General features: G+C 34.9%; 3 protein-coding genes and 1 long non-coding RNA gene across 17 annotated transcripts; 3 read left to right on the top strand and 1 right to left on the bottom strand.

The window, feature by feature from the left end:
* The first annotated feature begins 59 nt into the window (after positions 1-59).
* On the top strand, positions 60-1,842 carry LOC124223257 (uncharacterized). 2 transcript variants are annotated; one of them, XR_006884246.2, is made up of 2 exons: positions 60-485; positions 582-1,842. It is a non-coding gene; the product is annotated as an uncharacterized lncRNA (long non-coding RNA). The 2 variants fall into 2 exon arrangements; XR_006884247.2 differs by having other exon boundaries at positions 562-1,842.
* Positions 1,843-2,880: 1,038 nt separating this feature from the next.
* Positions 2,881-8,123, top strand: LOC124222771 (uncharacterized). 8 transcript variants are annotated; one of them, XM_046634095.2, is made up of 6 exons: positions 2,881-3,102; positions 3,792-3,980; positions 4,212-4,295; positions 4,395-4,655; positions 4,919-5,180; positions 5,700-7,420. In XM_046634095.2, exons 1-6 carry the CDS (start codon positions 3,071-3,073, stop codon positions 5,736-5,738), a joined length of 867 nt encoding a protein of 288 aa, XP_046490051.1. In that variant the 5' UTR covers positions 2,881-3,070; the 3' UTR covers positions 5,739-7,420. The 8 variants fall into 8 exon arrangements, with proteins under 8 accessions (XP_046490051.1, XP_046490055.1, XP_046490052.1 ...); XM_046634099.2 differs by lacking the exons at positions 2,881-3,102; positions 5,700-7,420 and adding exons at positions 3,109-3,345; positions 7,985-8,123 and having other exon boundaries at positions 4,919-4,972; XM_046634096.1 differs by lacking the exons at positions 2,881-3,102; positions 5,700-7,420 and adding exons at positions 3,109-3,345; positions 7,985-8,002.
* Positions 6,520-19,612, bottom strand: LOC124222770 (uncharacterized). Of its 6 annotated transcripts, none has more exons than XM_046634087.2 (6): positions 19,299-19,612; positions 19,129-19,211; positions 18,453-19,046; positions 13,645-18,353; positions 11,779-13,382; positions 6,520-10,849 (listed from the first exon to the last, which is right to left on the bottom strand). In XM_046634087.2, the coding sequence occupies exons 1-4, from the start codon at positions 19,299-19,301 to the stop codon at positions 18,098-18,100; spliced, it is 936 nt and encodes a 311-aa protein (XP_046490043.1). In that variant the 5' UTR covers positions 19,302-19,612; the 3' UTR covers positions 6,520-10,849; positions 11,779-13,382; positions 13,645-18,097. The 6 variants fall into 6 exon arrangements, with proteins under 6 accessions (XP_046490043.1, XP_068993962.1, XP_068993961.1 ...); XM_069137861.1 differs by having other exon boundaries at positions 6,520-12,573; positions 13,235-13,382; XM_069137860.1 differs by having other exon boundaries at positions 6,520-13,382.
* On the top strand, positions 8,489-11,241 carry LOC124222769 (uncharacterized). The gene has a single exon (XM_046634086.2). The coding sequence runs from the start codon at positions 8,489-8,491 to the stop codon at positions 9,602-9,604; it is 1,116 nt and encodes a 371-aa protein (XP_046490042.1). The 3' UTR covers positions 9,605-11,241.
* Positions 19,613-19,947: the final 335 nt, after the last annotated feature.

Here is a 19,947-nt window from a genome sequence, read left to right as displayed (position 1 = left end):
GCGTTTTGTCCCCGTTTTCTATTTCTACGTGGCGCTAGTAGACTTCTGATACGCTCGCTGCTGACGCACTGACTGATGCCGTTAAGGTTACAATTCTGTTCATTCTGTTTACAAGCAAATTGCGAGCTTGGTGTTGTATTTGTTACAATTGTTCCAATAGTTTTGGAAAATCTACATTGTTTAAATATTTTTTTAGCCAATTTTTTTTTTTCAACGAGTTGCGTTTTTTTACGCGTTTCGTTCGTTTTGTCATACCGACGTGCATTGTGCCCGGCCGTACTTCGGGATACTCTTCGAATCCGGAAAAAGTGCATTTTTTTACAATACCGAAAGATCCCACGAGTAAAAAGTTGTGGAAAGATGCAGTGCATCGAGCCAATAGCTCTGTAAAAGCAGGAAGAGCGGTGTGTGAAAAACACTTTCTGAAGGACGAAATTCTTTGACAGCGTCAATTGCTCGGTCCTAGTGGACAGGTAGTTGGAATAGTGAGTTTCATTTAGAGACTGATTTTATTATTTATAGCATTGTCCCAAAAATTGTACTTAATTTTTTGAAATTCAGTTTACAATTCACAATTTTAGGGACAATTCAAAGTACCTCGATTAAGAAAAGGATGTGTGCAATCGCAGTTTTCATGGACGATATCAGAGAATGTGATCGATGAGTCTATAATATGTTTCCCTCTCAATTTTCTTCGCTGGGATCTCTAGAGCAGACTGAGACTTGAACGATGAATATCGAAGAGAATATTATTTCTTCGTCTGAAGCCGATCTTATTGAAGATAGCAGCTGACGACCGTGATGGCAGCACAACACAGATCGGCAATTCATCACAGAACTTTCAACTTTATTTTGCTATGGTTTATTTTTAAATAATCCCAGAATAAAAAAATACACTTTCCATGTAAAAAAGTCTGAACTTTTCGAAAAAAATATTTTAAAAAATATAAAAAATGATACATTGGTAGAAAAAGCGTTTTTTAGATTTTGACCTCATTTTTCAAGGTTTTCCCGACACTGGAGGAAATTGAAAATATTTTTTTTCAGAAAGCTGAGACTTTTTTTACACAGAAACCATAATTTCATTCATGTTTAGAAATTTTACAAGGGCTGATATGTTTAGTATCTAAAGTCAAGAATTGCAAATCTTGCAATTTTCGATCTACTGTATCTTCGAAAGGGTTCGACGAAAAAATTCGAAAAAACTCATGAAAGCTCTCTTTGTTATGTACTTTTCAATCAAATTTTTTGTTATGCAGAGTTCAGACCCCCCGGCACAACTTGTATCAATAATTGGTGGAATGAACCATATACATGAATGCTTGTGTATCATCAAACCCGTCCGCTAAAATTTTATCCTTTCTATTTCATGAGCCCCAACCGCGGTCGCCCCAACTGACAATGCCTAACTTCAGTGCGAGAATCTTGCTGTAAACCGAAAGTCACTAGATAAAGTCTAGCTACTCCTGTCTAACCATGTATCACTAACTAACAAATTAGACTTACTTAGAAGTCGCGAGATTCGCTTATAGAATCTCAACATCATCACAATTATAATTTAACTCGTTTGAAAGTATTATTAGCATTAATTACAGTTAACGGAAAACCCTTAGAAGAGATTTTCCCGAGGAAGCATAAACTAACGCCGTATTACAGGCAACCCCTGCCACACGGAGTAGTTCTGTCAGTAAAGAAACCGTAGACGTAATCAGCATCTCTAACCGAGAACATTGCATATACTCATATCCAATGGTTACATACACATACCTATATACATACATATTTATATCCATGAATATTTCTTTTCAACAATTTCTTTCCAATAAATAAACGTGTATTAAACCCGAGTGTTGTCATCAATAATTATTTCAATCACGCATAGTGATGGTGGGCAGAACCCAGGCCAGCCCCCTGACCCACGTTACTAAAAGTGGTTCGTAAAATGCCCCTCGATTCTGCCGCCAATTTCCACCACTAGTGGCGCTAGTAGTTACCTGACGAGCTTGCGCGCGGTCAGCGAGGGCAGCGAGCGTGTCCGAAGTCTACTAGCGCCACGTAAAGGAACTAAAAAACGCGGAGAAGACGCGTACAATTTTTTAGTATACGAGCAGTGGTGAGTGTCAGGGGGCTGACCCAGACTCAACAAACTCTCGTCGTTAGAATTTGGGTGAGCTGAACAAGAAAACTTGAGGAGCTAATCAACAGATTTCCGAGATTCATGTATTATCTGCAAGATCACCTGTTCTGCAGAAACATGCATCAACCTTGCATAATTCTGCCGCAAAATGCCGCCGAACGCGGTCTTGCATGATCGATGCTACATGAAATGCTACCTGGGATGTAAGTACACTTGTGGACAATGAATTTAAGGCGGCTAATTTATCACACTAGACAGTTAAGTTGGCAGCACAGGAAACGTACAGCTCCATAGTCCGCCGAGCGCGAAACAAACTCAATCTCAATACGTGTCAATCCAACAAGTCATTATGGGAGCTTTCCAGCAACGACACAGAGCGACACTGTGTCGAACATGGTGCTTTTCAACAACGACACAGTCGGACACAGCTGCGGAGCATGGTTGGACACTGTGTCGGATTCATTGCTGCCAATTTTTTAGTTGGAGATTTTATTTTCGACGCATGGTATTGCTTATATTTATTTATTAAATGCAATGATAATCTACACGCGTTTCACAAATATTTTTTTTCCCTGGAGCGCTCAATGTTCCTTGATTTTTCGTATAATGCATGAGCAGACTCTAGTGACTGAATTAAGAACCTCAAAGCGTTCCAACAAGTACCAAGGCACAGTGTTCGACCGTGTAACACAGTGTCACACTGTGTCTCCTTGCTGGAAAGCTTCCTATATATGGTCATTATCCCCGCGGTATTCTGAGGTTAGATTCGACGGTCATGGGTTATGTTACGTTTATTGAGATTGAGTTTGTTTCGCGCTCGGCCGACTATGGCGCTGTAGGTTTCTCTGTGTTGCCAACATAACTGTCTAGTGTAAAAAATTAGCCGTCTCAGATTTATTGTCCCCAAGTGTACATACATACATACATTACATCATGCTCGTTCTACATAGGCTCCGTGGAAAGGGGTGAGTCGTTGGATATTTAGGCACACTACGAATACATAATACTCACACCACAAGCACAGCACGTATACGATACTTAACACCACGAGTTCTTACACTTGCGGTTTGTGTGGAGTCTCGCATTGTTAGTAACGTGAAAATTTAATGTAAGAAAGAATAAAACCGAATTTCAACTATAAAAATGGTACGGCAGTGTTGTATATGCAAAGCAGAGTCCTCAATACATGTAGACATTTCTCTACATCGGTAATTAATTATATCATGTTACTTGTTTACTTTGTGGTCATGTCAGCGGTAAGATAGGGTGCCCTGGTCGATTTCGACTTTGACGTATATATTTCTCAATATCGAGATTCACGTATTTCAAACGCGAAAAAGAGAAAAGTCCCATTCCATACACAACACTGAACACAATCACTGCAATTCATTTTCATTTGACGCAGAAAAAAAGAAATTGCATGAATTCTACGAATTGATTATTGAGATTTCGTAGAATCCGAAAATGTATTGGAGCTTTTTCTTCAGAATTATGTATAGCATGAGACTGCTAAGCCTTTTTTCGTGTTTGAGATACGTTGACCTCGATATTTGGAGATATACATTCATCAATGTCAAATCGAATTGGACACCCACTTAATAAGTTCCCTTGACCCAATTATTGATGTAAAATTTAGCATTATTGATATTTTCAGTTTACCGAAAGATGAAGCAACAAAGCAACAGTGGTTCTTAAACATAGGTCGAGAGGTTAAAAATTGTAGCGCAGTTTGCAGTCAGCATTTCAACGATGATGATTTTGAATATAAAATTTATGGCGACAACGTAAGAAGGTATTTGAAGGCTACAGCTGTTCCATGTTTGTCGCATACTGAGATTGATAGGTATGCTTTTTTTAAATTTTTAATTGAATTATCTGCATCTTTGATGTACATAAATAGATTTAATTGTTGAATGTTTATGGATTTTCATCAAGAAAGATCTTTTTTAACTCGATGCCATTAACTATTGAAAAATTATATGTACTCAAAGGATGCATTCTCAATATATATGTGACAACTCATTGGTATTGATTGTAACTCTAATTTGCGCTGCATTTTACTTTTTATTTTTAGTGAAAATGTAGGTAGCCTGAAAATTGAACACACAATGTCTTGTCATGGGAAATCCGTTGTATTGCCTCTCCCAAATTCTGAAATGTACGTTAATACAATATTGATTTTCATGTGTTATATCGATTGAAACAGTATTTGGAAATATTTTGCAATCATACTAATAATCAATCATCCAATTGATAGTATATGGCCATCAATGCTAATCAAGTCAGAAGATCTCTCCGATGCTGAGGAATTCAATCAAGAAGGCGACCAGAATTCTGAATGCTCAACATTTTTAAATCCAGGAATTTCCGCTGATGAAAGTCATTCGGATCAGAATTTTACAAAGTTAATAAATGCTGAGAATTTAATGGATATTGATAACAATCATAACTCCGAAGAAACTGCAAACACAGAAACCCGACAAAAGTATACAGCTTCTATAGGGGCCACGATCAAAAGGTTAGCTGTACAAAGTGTTCTGTGATTGGTTTTTTAACTTAATGTTGATCAATATCAGATAATTTAGACGAAAGAATGACAATATATTTTTTTTATTATTAGAGTTGTGAAATTTCAGTTTCCAGAAGTGATCATGAAAATGACAGCTTGCATATCAAAGTATTTCTGAATAAATTGAAGTAATCAATATACTGATCTTTAAAAAATTTTCTATTCGTCGTAGGTGTATTATACCATGATGGATGAATTGTATTCTTTTATAGGACACTTGACGAATCTCATGCTACAGTAGGTCGGAAGCGCATTTTTAATGCAAGGTATGTTGGAGATTTGCAGCGAAAAGATTTTACATCTGATATTAGCTGGAATATATTTAAAAATTATATGGAAAACACCAGGAGAAAGCAGAAGATGTTAACTCAAAAAGTTCGAAGATTCAAATTGAAAATAGAGAATTTACAAACTTTGTTAGAGCATGTAAAAAAAATTGGACATCTCTCGAATGAAGGTTGTAATGCACTAGACGTGAGTTAACATACATCAAAATGCATTAGCATAACGAACATAATCATTAACATAATTCATGTTATTTTTCGATTATCAGTATTGTATAGATATTATGAAAATTACATACATACTCAATAATATTATAATAGTGTATTTAATTGGATTCTCTACTATTTTATGCTTTCAACAAGTGCACAAGAATTGGTCAATGTTGTTATATAATTTTCATATTTATCTACACAATGACTTTCATGTACACAGAAATTTAATAATACATTTTGAAAGTAATTTTTTACGCTTTAACTGAACTCCTTTGACTTATGTGTATATATTTATGTGTAATAGTTTCTCATGTGCAAAATGTTAACGATCATTATTATGTTACAGAAATTATTTTAATAGTTTGCTGTTCCAATCAAGATCTTCTTTTACAATGAACAAGCTGTTGATTGATTTGGTGAAAATAGTTACCATTGTGACATCCCTTAATTTAATTGAATTACTGTATACACCTTTGTGCTTTCCTTTCATTTACAGTTTTCTACGTCCCCTATGCTACAATACAAAGTGAACTAGAAATACTTTTTCTGAGTTCAATCTTTCCATTTCTACAAGGATTTGAAAACATTGATGCAACACCTGAATTGTGCAGAAAAATGAATGACATATTCGAGTTTTCAAATTCACGAAGAAAGTTCGTTAAAAACGAATTCCAGAAATGTATGAGTATTAACCCTAATCACTTACACCTATGGAAACTTCCCACATTACTTACACGAGGTTACCCATACCCCAGCGAACTTTGGATCATTATTACTGTACACAACATTACGTTACGCACAGTTACGACTTGAACAAAATTCTGAAACAAAATTTGACATTTAAGAAATAGACTGCAATCTTAAATTTAGCAAAAGAGAATGGAGGATGTGGGAGAAATTCCTGAAGCAAAAAAAGTAAAACAATATGCAATGCATATGTTGGGGTCTCTGAAACACCAAAGTTTCTTCAATCATTCCTCATTTTACTGGCACAAACAACCCTGATTCAAGCACGCTGACTTTAAAATTGTACATTAAAGTCAGCTCGGGGGTCAACCGGTTCCCATGTAAGTGACTAGGATTAAGAATATATTGAAATGAAAATAAATGCTCGTGAGTGTACTGATTATGTAAAATCATTACACAATATCAAAAACTGCACGAAAATTTTGATTTTGGGAATTGATTGTTTTTACTGTAAAAATTTACTAGACTTGCTGAGTTTCTATTCAATGAACAATACGCGATGTTTTTGTTGACATATAAATTGAGTCAAAACAAAGTCGAGTCATCTGGAACGTTTTTTCATGTATAAGACAAATGGGTGGCTTTAACAACAATCTAACCTGCTGTCAATTTAGATCTGATCATAAGAAAATGGTTACATACGTAAACTCCATTGTACCCAATAAAGCCAGTTGTACCATGAACAATGATACTGTCATGTTGAAGTTGGAAAATAATATCAGTAATTGTAATGTCGATAATATTTGTAATAACATATTTGACCACGATTATATAAGAGACAATTGGAGTTTCAGTGAATATATTCATGGTATTGTTATTTATATTGCCAGATCCATTGTGCATACTATGAAAAATGTAATAAAATGTCAAATGTGTCCAGAGCAGTTGGAATGCGAAACGATATCAGCATCGTTGATTCAATGAAAAGATAGCTCACTTTCCCATAAAGAAGTCAAAGGGCTTACAAGTACATCCTAAAAACAAAAGAGTGATTTAATTTCTCCCAGCAAAGATGTCATCAGTATTTTTAAAACTGCTGAAAAAGTATTAAGGATGACGCCAAACTTATTGTCAATGAAAATCGTTTTACAGAAAGTCAAGATTCATACTGAAAAATTGTTAATTCCATTGAATTTATTTGTACATATTAATATGTTTACGGAAAGTACAGTTCTGACAACTCTTGAAATTGATTTGATCGATAACATATTAGACGTTTTCATAACCGTGTATTATCTTTTAGTAACTAGCGAAACAAAAAGTTACTTGTCTTATTTTGTATCGCTCATTTCCATTACTTCTTATCCATAGATATCATAATATATTGAACGTTTCGATTGTATGTTGGCCTCATTATGCATCAGTTTCAGTTGTTGGAAGCAATTTTTCTATTTGTATTGTATATTACAATAAGTCTTTGTTCAAAGTTGGTTCAAACTTTTCTATATAAAATTGAATAAACATCTTCAACTGTATTCACATTCATTATCAAATGCTACCTGACTGCATGAGCATATGAAACTAACTACCTTGTGGCTATTGGCCCTTCTTTTCTCAAAATTGCATTAAACCCCTAGTTCATCCTCAATCAGAAAAGTAAATTCTCGACTTTTGCGCCACCTGGAGACTGGAGATTGTTGCATTGTTGTTATTGAGAAACAATAATGCGTTGAATAAAAAAAACCGAACAAACCAATTCCTCGAATGACAATTTCGTAGCTTGAATTGTGTTGGATTCATGTTTGTTGGGTTGTATTAGGTTGGACTAACTGTTTAACAAATTGTTTTCGAAGAATTGGTTTTAACGAATTGTTTTTCGATAAATTGCCTTTGATGAATTTCTCGCCAATCGAGTTCAAAATGTATAATAGAATATAAAAACTAATGTTTTCCTTTATAGTTTTATAAATGCAGACTGTAACTCATACGGCACATTATAAATCAAAGCTGTGATGTTCGTATGAGATTAAAAAAGAAAAGGAAAAAAATCCTAAAGTTTCAACGAATTTATCATATACTCTATTTGATTTGCAGTGACCGCCAAATTAGTACGAAAATCCGAGACCATTACAGTGTGGCACTGCCGTCTAGTATTAAGCGGTAGCTCACTCTGGCAACATCGGCCATATTCTTGATTCGTCAGGTTCGTCACTGCCTGTGTAACCCTCATCTGGACGTACATGAAGTTTTTTAACGGATTACGCCGTGATCGTAATTATAATTATTCAAATAGTGTTCCGCGATTTTTGCTTAAAATCGATAATAACTGTGTAATTTCATATGTGTATGTCGTGTCAAGACTGGAATTTTCTCATTTGGACATATGGCAAGGTTAGACTTCCATGCAGTGGTTGACAGTTCAAAAATGACAGTACAGCAAAGCGAAAACTCATCATATCATCTGAAATAATTAATAACTGATGATAAAAACCAAATACAACAACATTTGCCAATTTGCTAGCACTTAGTGCGTTTGTCCCATATTTAATAAGAACAAACAATTGAAGATGAATGACATTTGTCCGCACTTAATATGCAATGGAATTGATAACAATCGAAGTAAGATCGCGCATACGTTCTTGCAATATATTCATCTTGACTCGGGATATTTTGGAAAAAAGCTCGATTCAGTTGAAGCTCAAAGAAAATGTGATAATTCTTCGAATGGGCAGCCAAATAAAATTTCTACCACTGAATTTCATAAAAATTATACCAAAAACTCTCTCTTCATTGACTGTCACCGACAACTGGATCTCGCTCAGAGTGCAAACCCAACCGATCGAAGGTTCATATGGATCATTTAAAACTGAGATAGTTGCTACACCTGGAGATTCGACCATTGATTTTCAAAATAATCCCATCAATATTGAACATCGATTGAAAGAAAGAAACTGTTGCCTGCGATGCTCACGATGTAAGAATGACATCACTAACGTAGTTTTCTTCAAACGAGTGCTACCCTTACCCTCAAATATCTGCGAACCAAGTGAATGGTTTTGTTGCAATCATGATGGCAGCGATTACTCAGTTATCCCATACCCTAGGGAGTCTGACTGTTTTTACGAAAGGAATTACAGACTGTTGAACAAGGCAATTTTCAAGAAGGAACTGAAAATCGATGAAGATAGTCAAACAGTTACATGCAATAGATGTTTATCTACACTTGGCGGTCATTCTACATATAAAGATAGCATTAAGATATGGAACTGCTGTGTAGAATTTAAATTTTCAGATGATGAATCAGACATTGAAAAAGCTTCAGATCCATTGCAAGATTTCATCTCAATTGTTAGCAATCGAACCGATATCTTTACCGGTAATCGAATCTTAGTCGAAACTTTGGATGGTGAACGTTCCCATTACCTGATTTTGCAGGTAATGGATAAGAATTTAGAATTATTAATTGAGAAGGATTGTGCCATGTTAAGTCAAGGTGATACAATTGAATTGGCATCTAGTCGAGTAACCAAACTTTTATACAAGTATACGGAAAATGAAACGGAGATGAAGAGGTACTGTGTTGACACAGAACGGTGTCAAGTAGCTTTGCCAGTCATGATGGCTGCTGTTGATCATCTTTCTTCATCAACAAAACGATATCCTCCATCGTATAGAATTATTGATAAATATTTTGTAGGCTTTGTTTACTTATAACGATATTTCGTTAAAGGCACATTCTTACTTATCTTTGGCTTGATTATCATAGATGAGTCCATATGAAGAGATATTGTCTGGCATTTTGACAGTCATTTAATATTAATAATTATATAATAGGTAATTATTTCCCTTTTTTTCTCTTGAATGTGGTAGGAAATATAAGCAGACGCTAATTCAAATACTCACAAATACAAAATTGAATCATTCTTTTCCTTTCAGGATTTCTAAGTTAATATCTAAACAGCAGGGCGCTCGACGACTATTTTCAATAACATGAAAATATGCCACACAGGTGTTTGTTTTATTTAGCACTATCATGAGAGAACATTGTGTCTCTGTCTTTGTTCGATAAACATAAATAAGTACTTATAAAAACTTATTATTTATGAGCCATATTTATTAAGGTAATGAAAAAATTAATTTCATACGCAACTGATTTGATACAAAATAAAACTTGATGTTTTAGTACGTGTAATATTTTCATATCCAGGCATATGTTACTATGCGCACCTTCGTAATCACTGTTAATTCCTTGAACCAAGATAAGGTTAAGTTTGCAAGGTTAACGTAACGATACACCGTTAGGGGAAATCGTTATTCTGCAACTTGAGAACTGTTAATTCAGTATACTGATACTAATTCTAACAAAGTTAATTAATATACGGATACTAATTCTTCAACTTCATAACTGTCCCACAGATTCTAATCTATTTCAAATTCATAACTCCTTCAATCGTTCCAAAGACACAAACATTTTTGTTTGAGTCAATGTTCGTTACTGCATTCACATAACGATTTTCAACAAATCAAAGGCATGGGTGATCCCCTTTGATCTGAATGTCAAGGTGAGAAAAAATGCATAGATCATCCGTTTGACTAGTAACAATTAGATACTTGACTCACGAAACAGTTGTCAGTTTAGTGTCGGATCGTCATGAATTATGAGATTTCACGATGTATAAACGTTGAGTCAAGATGTTGAACACTGCTAGCGTAATGGGGCCTTCCGTAACCAAAAATGAAGGAGATGAATTCATCGTCAAGCGGTGAACTCTGCGGCGCGCAACGCAAGTCGCTAAACGGTCGGCACGTCAAGGCGAGAAGAAATAATGTACTATCACGTGTACACTTGTGGATCTCGAAGATGTGGACAGTGATTTTGAAAAGGCTAATTTTTTCCCTAGTTTATTACGTTGGCAATGGAGTCTGCCCGAAACGCTACACCGGCCGCAGGCTCAATCTCTGTAAACATAACAGAACGCAAGAATATAAAATTCACATTAATATGAGCGTTGACTGAAGATATATAAAGACTGATAGCCTTATGGAACTTTTCGTAATCGAAAATGGAGAAGATAAATTCATCGTCAAGCGGCGCTCTCTGCGTCCTTTCTTGCACGCGCAACTCAAGTCGATAAGCGGTCGGAACGTACAGACGACAAAAATTGATGTTTCCATCCTAACTCCATCGCTCATCGCGTGTGCCCAGATAACGCAGAGACGAATATTGTTGTGCCTACGGGGTGACGAACGGGAACGGAATGAAATTTTCATATAACTCCGTGTGGACGTCGTATGCTTTTCAATTACGCAAATTCATTTGGGCCAAATTCAGCAACGTCAGTCTAACTTCATCGGATCGATAAAAATAATACTACTTAAATAGATGCATAATGAACATGCACCTGGCTTGCTGTTAAAAGAGTTAGAAACATTTTGTTGATGCAAAGGATGGTAGTAGTCGAAGAAGTTATTCAAAGGATGGAGATATATAGTTGTTCCTATATGTACCTCATGTAATTTCTATACATATGTTTAATACTTAACTCGTACCGTTAACCGAAATAATAATATGTATCTTCAGTCAACGCTCATATCTTCAATCAGAAAGAAGATGCAGCTAACGGGTAAAAATGATTTCTACACTGATGTTATATTTCCGTGGTTTTTAAAAAATACAGTTTATTTGCAGCGAAAAACCCAGACCTTTCTACGCAAAAATACTACTTGTAAATAATTTTTGGAAATTAGGTAAGACTCGATTGTTACTAGTGTTTGAGTCCATGCTGTAACAAACACCGATAAACCTCAGGCAATCGTTATCTCAAAAGTAATTTTGAAAAAATTTAAAGACTATCAAGGTTCCTTTTTTCAACTTCTACTCATATTACCTGGTTGTATTGCGACTCTGTCCGCTAACCCCCTAACACAAGATTGTTCAGAAATTTATTATAAGTGGCCCAGATTATAATTACTCATATCTGTCCACTTTATTATACGTTTATGGCAGTGCCGGTATTGATTGTTAGGAATTTTGAGTTTGAGAATATATATTTCCGACCGAATCGATACTATTTTAACCGAAATTTCAGTACTTTTTCGGTAACCCCTAATAATAATATTACCCAGAGGATCCAATTGTGTAATAATACTACAATATATAGGATATCAGAAACTAACGACTGATATCACCTATACATGGATTTTTCGGATTCTTTATAATTAATTTCGCATCAATTATCTACGATATCTCGGTCGAAAAAATACAGATGAAAGGTTTCGCAGTCTTCGGTAGAAGAAGAATTTCACGAAGTGAAGATGAGACATTGGTAGAACGTTAAAGAGTTACGTTATATATGTTAAAATTACAAGAAACTTGTCAGAAATTCATGTAATTGCTTAGTAATCATCCAACAAATATGCATCGTTGATGAGTTGTTGAAACGGCATCAGGTTCCGGTGGTGGGCTGATTGTTCGTTATGGAGAAATATACATAGGTCTGTTAAATTCCAAGCGATACCCTTCCTGCGAAGATCACCATCCAACAATGCATGCACTGGTTTTTGAAATTGGTGCACCAATTGCCATGGCAAGGCAGCCAACTTGTGCGTAAAACGTTTAGTTATTGATGCATCATTTGTTTCGCGTTTGACGAATTTATCCTCTGAAAGTCCGGCCTTCCTTTCTGTCAAAAGTGACATGATTTTAGGTATTTAATGTGACAAAACATTTCTTACGTGATATTTAATTAAGTCTAAGATTAAATAATAATATTATAAAATGCGAGTTATCATTGATTGCCTTTCTTTTTATGTATCAATGTATGTGAATGTAATGATTTTTTGAGAAAAGTGTTCAACAGTAGATTCGGTTAAGTAATCTATGAATCGAGCGGGTATACAAATTGGTCTTGAAGGTTTTTAAATAATTTTCTACAATATAGATTCGAAAAGTCAAGCGGGGGAGAAGGATGTTCAAATAGCCAAACTCTAAATTGCCAAAGGTACGTGCACCTTGTTGACTTTAATTAACAAACGAAATTTATCAAAAAGAAGAATGTATTTACGTGGAATTCACTCTGACTAACATAGAGGAATCTGGAGGTATTAAGATTCCACATGCGTTACAAATTATCGACATATGAGTTTTATTGAAAATGAGGTAAATTTATGCCAGAATAAAAGTGTCATTTGAAAAACTGCAGTATGTTAGTATTTGCCCAGTGAAAATTAGTTCACTTGTGCTCCTTTCCACACCACCGCAAGCGGTAGAGCTCTCGGCGCGTTTTTTATGTAGTATCTCCGGTAGGCCTACTCCACGAAGAATATTTGCAAGATTGATCTTACGTTCTTCGAAAAATTGCACGGGGATACCATGGAGAATAGAGTACAGGAGTCCAGTCTCTAAGGCGGAGAGGCAGAAAAGGCGTCCGCGAAACTCCGAGATTTAATAGTGCACGGTTTTATCACCAGTGTCGCTCCGGACGTTCTGATCCTATAAATATAGTAATACAGTGATATAGTGACCAAAATTATAATAATTATAATGAACATAAATATGTGCGGCATCATGGAGACTATTATTATATTTAAGATACATATAGCTATCGGTCCAGAGCGACGACAGCGCCGCTGTAGCCGAACCCTTATTTCTCATGATTTCGCGGACACATCTTCAATACAGAAATTTGACTCCTGTACTCTAGTCTCCATGGAGGATAGGTGCAAGTCAAAATTTCTAAATACACGACACTAACGTTACAGTCATGGCCGCCGAAGCATAATCGAACCTCATCAAGATGGTGGAGAATGCATACAATTTGATGAGCGAGAGAATAACGACATCTTCGAACATTGGATACAGATTCAACACACAGTCACACTCGGGTAACAGCTGCGGCAGAGGCAACTGCAGCAGCACGCTGTGGTGACGGGTGGTAATATCAACAGTTCTACGGGTGTACAGTGGGACGATGTTGATAGTTTTTTTTGTCAATTAGATACGCACTATCAACGTTACAAATCTTGGGCACAAGAATTTGGAGGCCGTTCTAGACGGTGCGCAGCGTATCAACGTTTAGCGATTGAGAAGAATGTGAAGGTTAACCTCACAGTACCGTGCAAATTTGAAAACGCAAAGCACGATGGGATTGCAGAAGAAGTTATCTAAGCTTCAACACCTCCAACGCGACGATCCTCCACTCGAGCGACATAGACGGTTGGTGTACACGCGCACGGAGCGACCTGCTGTCGAATGTTGAAGATTTTATAAAATACAAATTTATACCAGCATTCAACAGATTGGATTATAGATCTTTCACGATTGGCGATCAAACTGATTGTCTGATCATAATGGCCGCCTGTTCTTATGCGACGGATATTTGTGTCAATTTACTGTGAAACACGCCTACAACAGTCATCGGTAAGATTGTATTATGCCAAATGAAGTGCGTATGGAATCTCCCAAGTTTAAAGATTTAGCCTTTTCAAATTTCAAAACAAAGGCACCATCCCATTTGTCGATTACGCTGATCTCGAATGTATGTTAAAGTCCGTACTGGTGCGGTGGGTCAATTCCAAAATCATGCCGCAAAATGTAAAACACGTGAATTTCACAAGCATGTCCGGCACAGTGTAGTATACTATGTACATACATAAAACATAAATTAAAAATTATAATGTAAAGATAGGAATAATGCTAATAAAACATTAAAATTAAATACATAATTCAATATTAAATCGTAGAATGCTGTTTGTGATTTCTATTAAGTAACAAACAAGAATAATACACACAAGTACATACTGTAATATCACATACTGTAATAAAACGTAAAATATTATCATACATAAGGTAATATGTAAAAAATATTATATTTTCGTATTATGTAAAAATATTATTTTACAAAAAATTTATAAGCATATCTTGCCACGCATATTCTTTTTGGCTCATTTGACTTTGGTGTTTAAGTACTTATAAATAATTTGAAAATACTTAACAAAATTATTGTCCTTTAAAAAACGTGAGCTTATTATTCTGCATTCGTATTCTTTGGCTTCGATCTTGTAAAAGTTTACCTTGATGTTTTAAACGAATATCTATGTATTTTTGTATAATGAGTACAATTAATTGATGATGACGGCCCATAAATAATTCGTGTTCAAGAAAGTGCTCATAGTCATCTAAAATTGAAGTTGGATTAATTTTCAATGTTTCTGTAACCAATTGAGCATTCACATTTTCGGTAATTAAATATTTTTGACTACACATGATTCTTTCTGTGCATTTGCAAATAAAGTTGACATCACAGGATGCATGCTTCAAACCTCCATAATTTTTTGCGTTAGTTAACTGAGACTTATTGGTACTGTCAGTTGTATCTAATAATAGATCACAGCATTTATCAGAGTGGATTTTTTGTGTCAAAATACGTACAATTGAACCTGCAGTATACTTGACAATATCTTCTGAGTATTCAGAAAAGCACCAACCTTCATTTTTAGTTTTACTATAACTGTGTTGAAATAAATGATAATCGTCATTTTTTAGAAGATCACCAACATTGATGGATTGCGATATACTTTTTTTTTTGCACCTTACTTTTTAGATGAGTTTACTTTGTTATAACTAATTTTTGAGCTTTCATCATTAGTGTATGTACTTTGTTCATTAGTGATATTACTTAATGCTACAAGTTTCTCTTTAGTAGGGCTTACTTCCTTGCTGCAACTTTTTGATGATTTATCATTATTATTTGTACTTTCTTCAGGGAGAACTAATGTTTAATATAAAGGAGTACAGTTTGCCAACGAATATATTACGATATCTAATTTGCTAAGCAATAACTTTTCATAGGCAGAGTTATACTTTAAATCCATTTGTTCATATGACTCAAAAATATTTTTTCATTTTTCAATCAATCAATTTTCGATCAATGTACTGAATGAGTTTTTTTTCTTTTACTTCTTTTAAATTAGATTTATTAATACTCATTTGAATTGATTTTTTGCAAAATTTACTACGAACATTTAACAAATCAAACATACCCTTAAAATTTTTGCAGACTGTTGCTGTTGAAGAAGCATTTTCAAAGTCTTTATATTTATAAGTGAATTTTCATAAAGTTAACGCAACTGCGACACTTTTGCTTAGCACTTGAGCTGCCGAAAAATACTTTCATTTTCTCTTTATAGAAATTAACGTGTCAATGACTGATTTTACAAGCTAAATGTCATCTCGAACTTTCTCGTGCTTTCTGTAATTTTTTAATGAATCCCCAATGCATGCACGGCCGAATTACGATATGAGGTATCCTTACGCCAAATCGACCGCAGCGACCATTAAATAATTTGATCCAATTAAGTATCCTCAAATTATAAATGACGAAAAGAATATTATAAATAAAAATACCGTTTTCTTCATGTCACTTCAGAATAGGTGTTTAATACTTTAATGGAAGTACACGGGCCGACACAAGCGGCCAACAACACTGAACTCGGTTTTTCGTGATTATTAGGTTATACAGGTTATGTTTTATATATTTTTAAACTAATATATCAATAACAGAAAGCTTGTTTGACTTGAAACAGTCACTCGCATTACCTTTGGTATTTTAGGTTTGCAAGTTGCTGTGAACATGGAATTTTTCACTATAGAGCTTAATTTCCATAAGGTTATTGGATTTTTCAGGGATTGAAAGCATTTTATGTAGAATCAGTTAAATCGCAGGTACTTGAGAGGCTGGGTTACGTTTTTATGTAACTAGCTGCGCCCTGTGTAGTTGAGGGGCAGTGGAGTCATTGAACCATTATCACATTGATCTTCCTGCTTCTTGTTTATTTGAGAGATTATAAGGGGTATTTTCGTATTGAACTTATTCCGTGAGTTGCTGATGTAATTCAAAAAATTTGAAACTTGTACAAATTTTTCAACCAGAAAAAGAACTTAGAAAAAAACCTCAGATACCGGGTGGCCCCCAGACAGCTTGCGCCCCCACGCCATGGCGTGGTTGGCTTGCTGGAAAATCCGACCCTGAATGTATGTAGTCTTGTCCATCATAAATTATTTGACCTTTTGTAGCTATATAATTTCGAACAAGCTTAAGGCAACGACAAAGGTCATAAAAAATATAAACCGGTACGAAAGTACTTGGATGCTCAAAATATGGCTTCAAATTGTCTTTATCTTTATAATTTAGATTCGTGCCTAATGATTCGCAAGCTGTCCTGTGAGCTCGATCGCACTAAAATGTTACACTTACTACATTAATCTTGTTTTCATTTAATTTAATTAATACGTCTTTAAGTAGGGTAGCTTTTTCTACGCCGTCAATGAATGAATCAAATAATGAGCTACTGGAACTTGGAAACCGCCATTAATATTCACCAACATAAGAACTAATGATTTAGTAGCAATTTTGTGCTTTCCATCCGCGTCCAATGCATTCAATTGGCCTCCTAAATCTACAATGCCTTTCCACTTATGTGTATTACCATTCTATTTTCTATGCTGCTTTCATCAAAAGTAATATTGAAAACGAGCTTTTTACCCCTTGTTGACTCTCGCTTGATAATATCAGATACATTATTGATAGTTTCTTTCAGATATATCTGGCTTGTACTCCTTTGCATATGTCCAACTGTTAAGCGTTTGGACACAAGGTAGCCATTTTAAAAAACTTCGTCTAACAAACACATACGCAGCCGGAGACTGGAAGTGAAGAGTACAGGCGAAGGTATTCAGTTTTTTAGGAAAAGGTACTGTAGATTTTCGTTCTTCCATACACGTTATTAGCTCTTTCATTTGTGATGGCAGAACCTATCAAAAAGCCAAAAAACCAAAACGGATACTGTTAATCATATTGAAGTTAGTAACGTCATTGTAACGATTCATGCTGAAAAAACACCGTTACTTCGCGATTTTGGACATGTCCGAAATTCAGTAGATCATAATAAAACAAAACACTCATATTTTGAAATCTTAGTTCCTTAAACATCATTATGGTTTTTTCTCCAATGTTTCGTTTCGATAACATTACTAGCTTCAACCTCGTTACTTTTATTTTTGTATATTCACTATTATATGTACAATTCATTATAACATTTTTATTATTATAAAATATACTATATGATGAAATCATAGCAAAAATATATAAATATATACAATTTTTTTCCTTAGATACAATTAAATGAATATTATTAAAATCTCATCTTTCAACATTCAACAGCATCAAATTGTTCTCCTTTATCCAAAGTTTCTATCACATCAATCAAATTTTGTATTTTCCTTTCTTTACGCGAGTTTTTATTATGAGCAGCTGCAATTCTAGACCTTTGATAAGCTACGTAAGTTAGAAATCGATTCCAAGCGTCTTTGTTAACAAAGTCTTCTTGACATATATAATCTGTCTTAAAACCATTCATGAAACGCACTCTTTTCGCTGTTTTGATGTCATTGAATGAGCGTTTCCTAAAATTATAATTTATACTACATATTATAATGAAAAGAAGAAATTCAATTGTTATGCATCAATAATGCATTTTTATTATTGTTGTGAAAGAGAATTACCTTTTCTTACTATTTGATTTAATACTTGAGGTACTACCATTCAACGTTTCAGAATTATTAAAAGGCGGTTCTTGAATATACGTTTCAGTCGCTTTTTTAGTATTTGATTGTAAACAAATATCTTTTGACACATCACTTTCTCGGGAGTTGATAGATGTTATTGAGGAAACTTTATTTGGGCACATTTTAACGTCTTTATTCAGATGTGACTGTGCACTTACATCTTCAAGGGCATTACTTTTATGAAACTTAAGAGAATTTGTTAAAGTGACCTCATCTGTACACATTTCAGTTTCATTTGTATTCGCTTCGAAACTTATGTGTTCTGGTATATCATTTACTTCACAATAATTAATATCAATTATTGCATTCTCTTTTGTTTCATTTTCTCTTGGCAGATTAAGTGAATTAATATTTTTCTGTCTAGGAACAGCTTCTTTGCATAGCCGCTTTCTTTGTCTGAATTCATCAGAATAAAAAAATGATTCTGCATGAAAGTGATCACTGCATATGCTTGCAGTTTTAAAATTTGGAGTTTTTGATACATTTATAGCATCGAGCCATTTTTGCTTTATTGATTCATTTTTGGGAAACCTGCAATCACAATAGGAATCAATGTATATAGTGAGTAAGAAATTTTTAGGTTAGGACTATAAACTACAAATACAATACTTACATGTGAAAACTACGTTCGCATCTTGGAATTTGTTCTGCTTTACATATGAGGCATGTTCTTGTCATTTTGCTTAGTATTTTCCGCTAGTTTCATACACGATATCACATTAAAGAACATTTCTTAGCAACATCGATATGATAAATTCAACGGACGCGCAAATTTTTACTGACCATAATAATAACTGACGTCTCGCAGTATTGTGCGTCAGTGTTGCCAGACTGAAATTCTTCGCCGTATTAGATGGCGCCATAAAACATACCAGAATGGAAAATTTCGTACAAGAAATTTAATTATGATTATGTAAATAGAATACTATTAATTATCTACCATATTGATACCCATACTTGTCAATAATATCCTTTATGTTCTCTAAAACATAAATCAATTAAATATATGATACGGAGGTGCGGGCCACCTATAAGTTTACAGGTTAACCCATCTGGAGTACAACCAGCCCCCTGACACTCACCACTGCTAGTATACTAAAAAATTGTACGCGCTTGTCCCCGTTTTTTAGTTCCTCTACGTGGCGCTAGTAGACTTCTAGCACGCTCGCTGTCCTCGCTGAGCGCGCGCAAGCTCGTCAGGTAACTACTAGCGCCACTAGTGGTGGAAATTGGCGGCAGGATCGAGGGACATTTTGCGAACCACTTTTAGCAGTGTGTGTGTCTGGGGCCTGAGTGCAACCATGGACGAATATGATGGATAAATGAAAAAAAAGTAAAAAAAAAAAAGTATGAAAAAAAAAGTGGTCTGTACTTTTGACCGGACCTACCCATCTTTATGTATTTTGACGCGCTCAATCCGAATCTGAAGTCA

Source organism: Neodiprion pinetum, chromosome 7 (assembly GCF_021155775.2).
Source record: "Neodiprion pinetum isolate iyNeoPine1 chromosome 7, iyNeoPine1.2, whole genome shotgun sequence".
Classification (NCBI taxonomy): Eukaryota; Metazoa; Arthropoda; class Insecta; order Hymenoptera; family Diprionidae; genus Neodiprion; species Neodiprion pinetum.
This window is presented reverse-complemented; position numbering and strand designations above follow the sequence as displayed.

What these genes read in the sequence shown, in the direction of transcription:
- LOC124222769 (XM_046634086.2), top strand. Translation starts at nt 8,489, where the DNA reads ATGGAATTGATAACAATCGAAGTAAGATCGCGCATACGTTCTTGCAAT.
- LOC124222771 (XM_046634091.1), top strand. Translation starts at nt 3,281, where the DNA reads ATGGTACGGCAGTGTTGTATATGCAAAGCAGAGTCCTCAATACATGTA. An exon ending in TCGCATACTGAGATTGATAG is followed by an intron (nt 3,981 to 4,211) that starts GTATGCTTTTTT and finishes TTTTATTTTTAG; the next exon opens with TGAAAATGTAGGTAGCCTGA. An exon ending in CCTCTCCCAAATTCTGAAAT is followed by an intron (nt 4,296 to 4,394) that starts GTACGTTAATAC and finishes TCCAATTGATAG; the next exon opens with TATATGGCCATCAATGCTAA.
- LOC124222770 (XM_069137860.1), bottom strand. An exon ending in TGCGAACGTAGTTTTCACAT is followed by an intron (nt 19,047 to 19,128) that starts GTAAGTATTGTA and finishes TTGTGATTGCAG; the next exon opens with GTTTCCCAAAAATGAATCAA. An exon ending in AAATCAAATAGTAAGAAAAG is followed by an intron (nt 18,354 to 18,452) that starts GTAATTCTCTTT and finishes TTATAATTTTAG; the next exon opens with GAAACGCTCATTCAATGACA.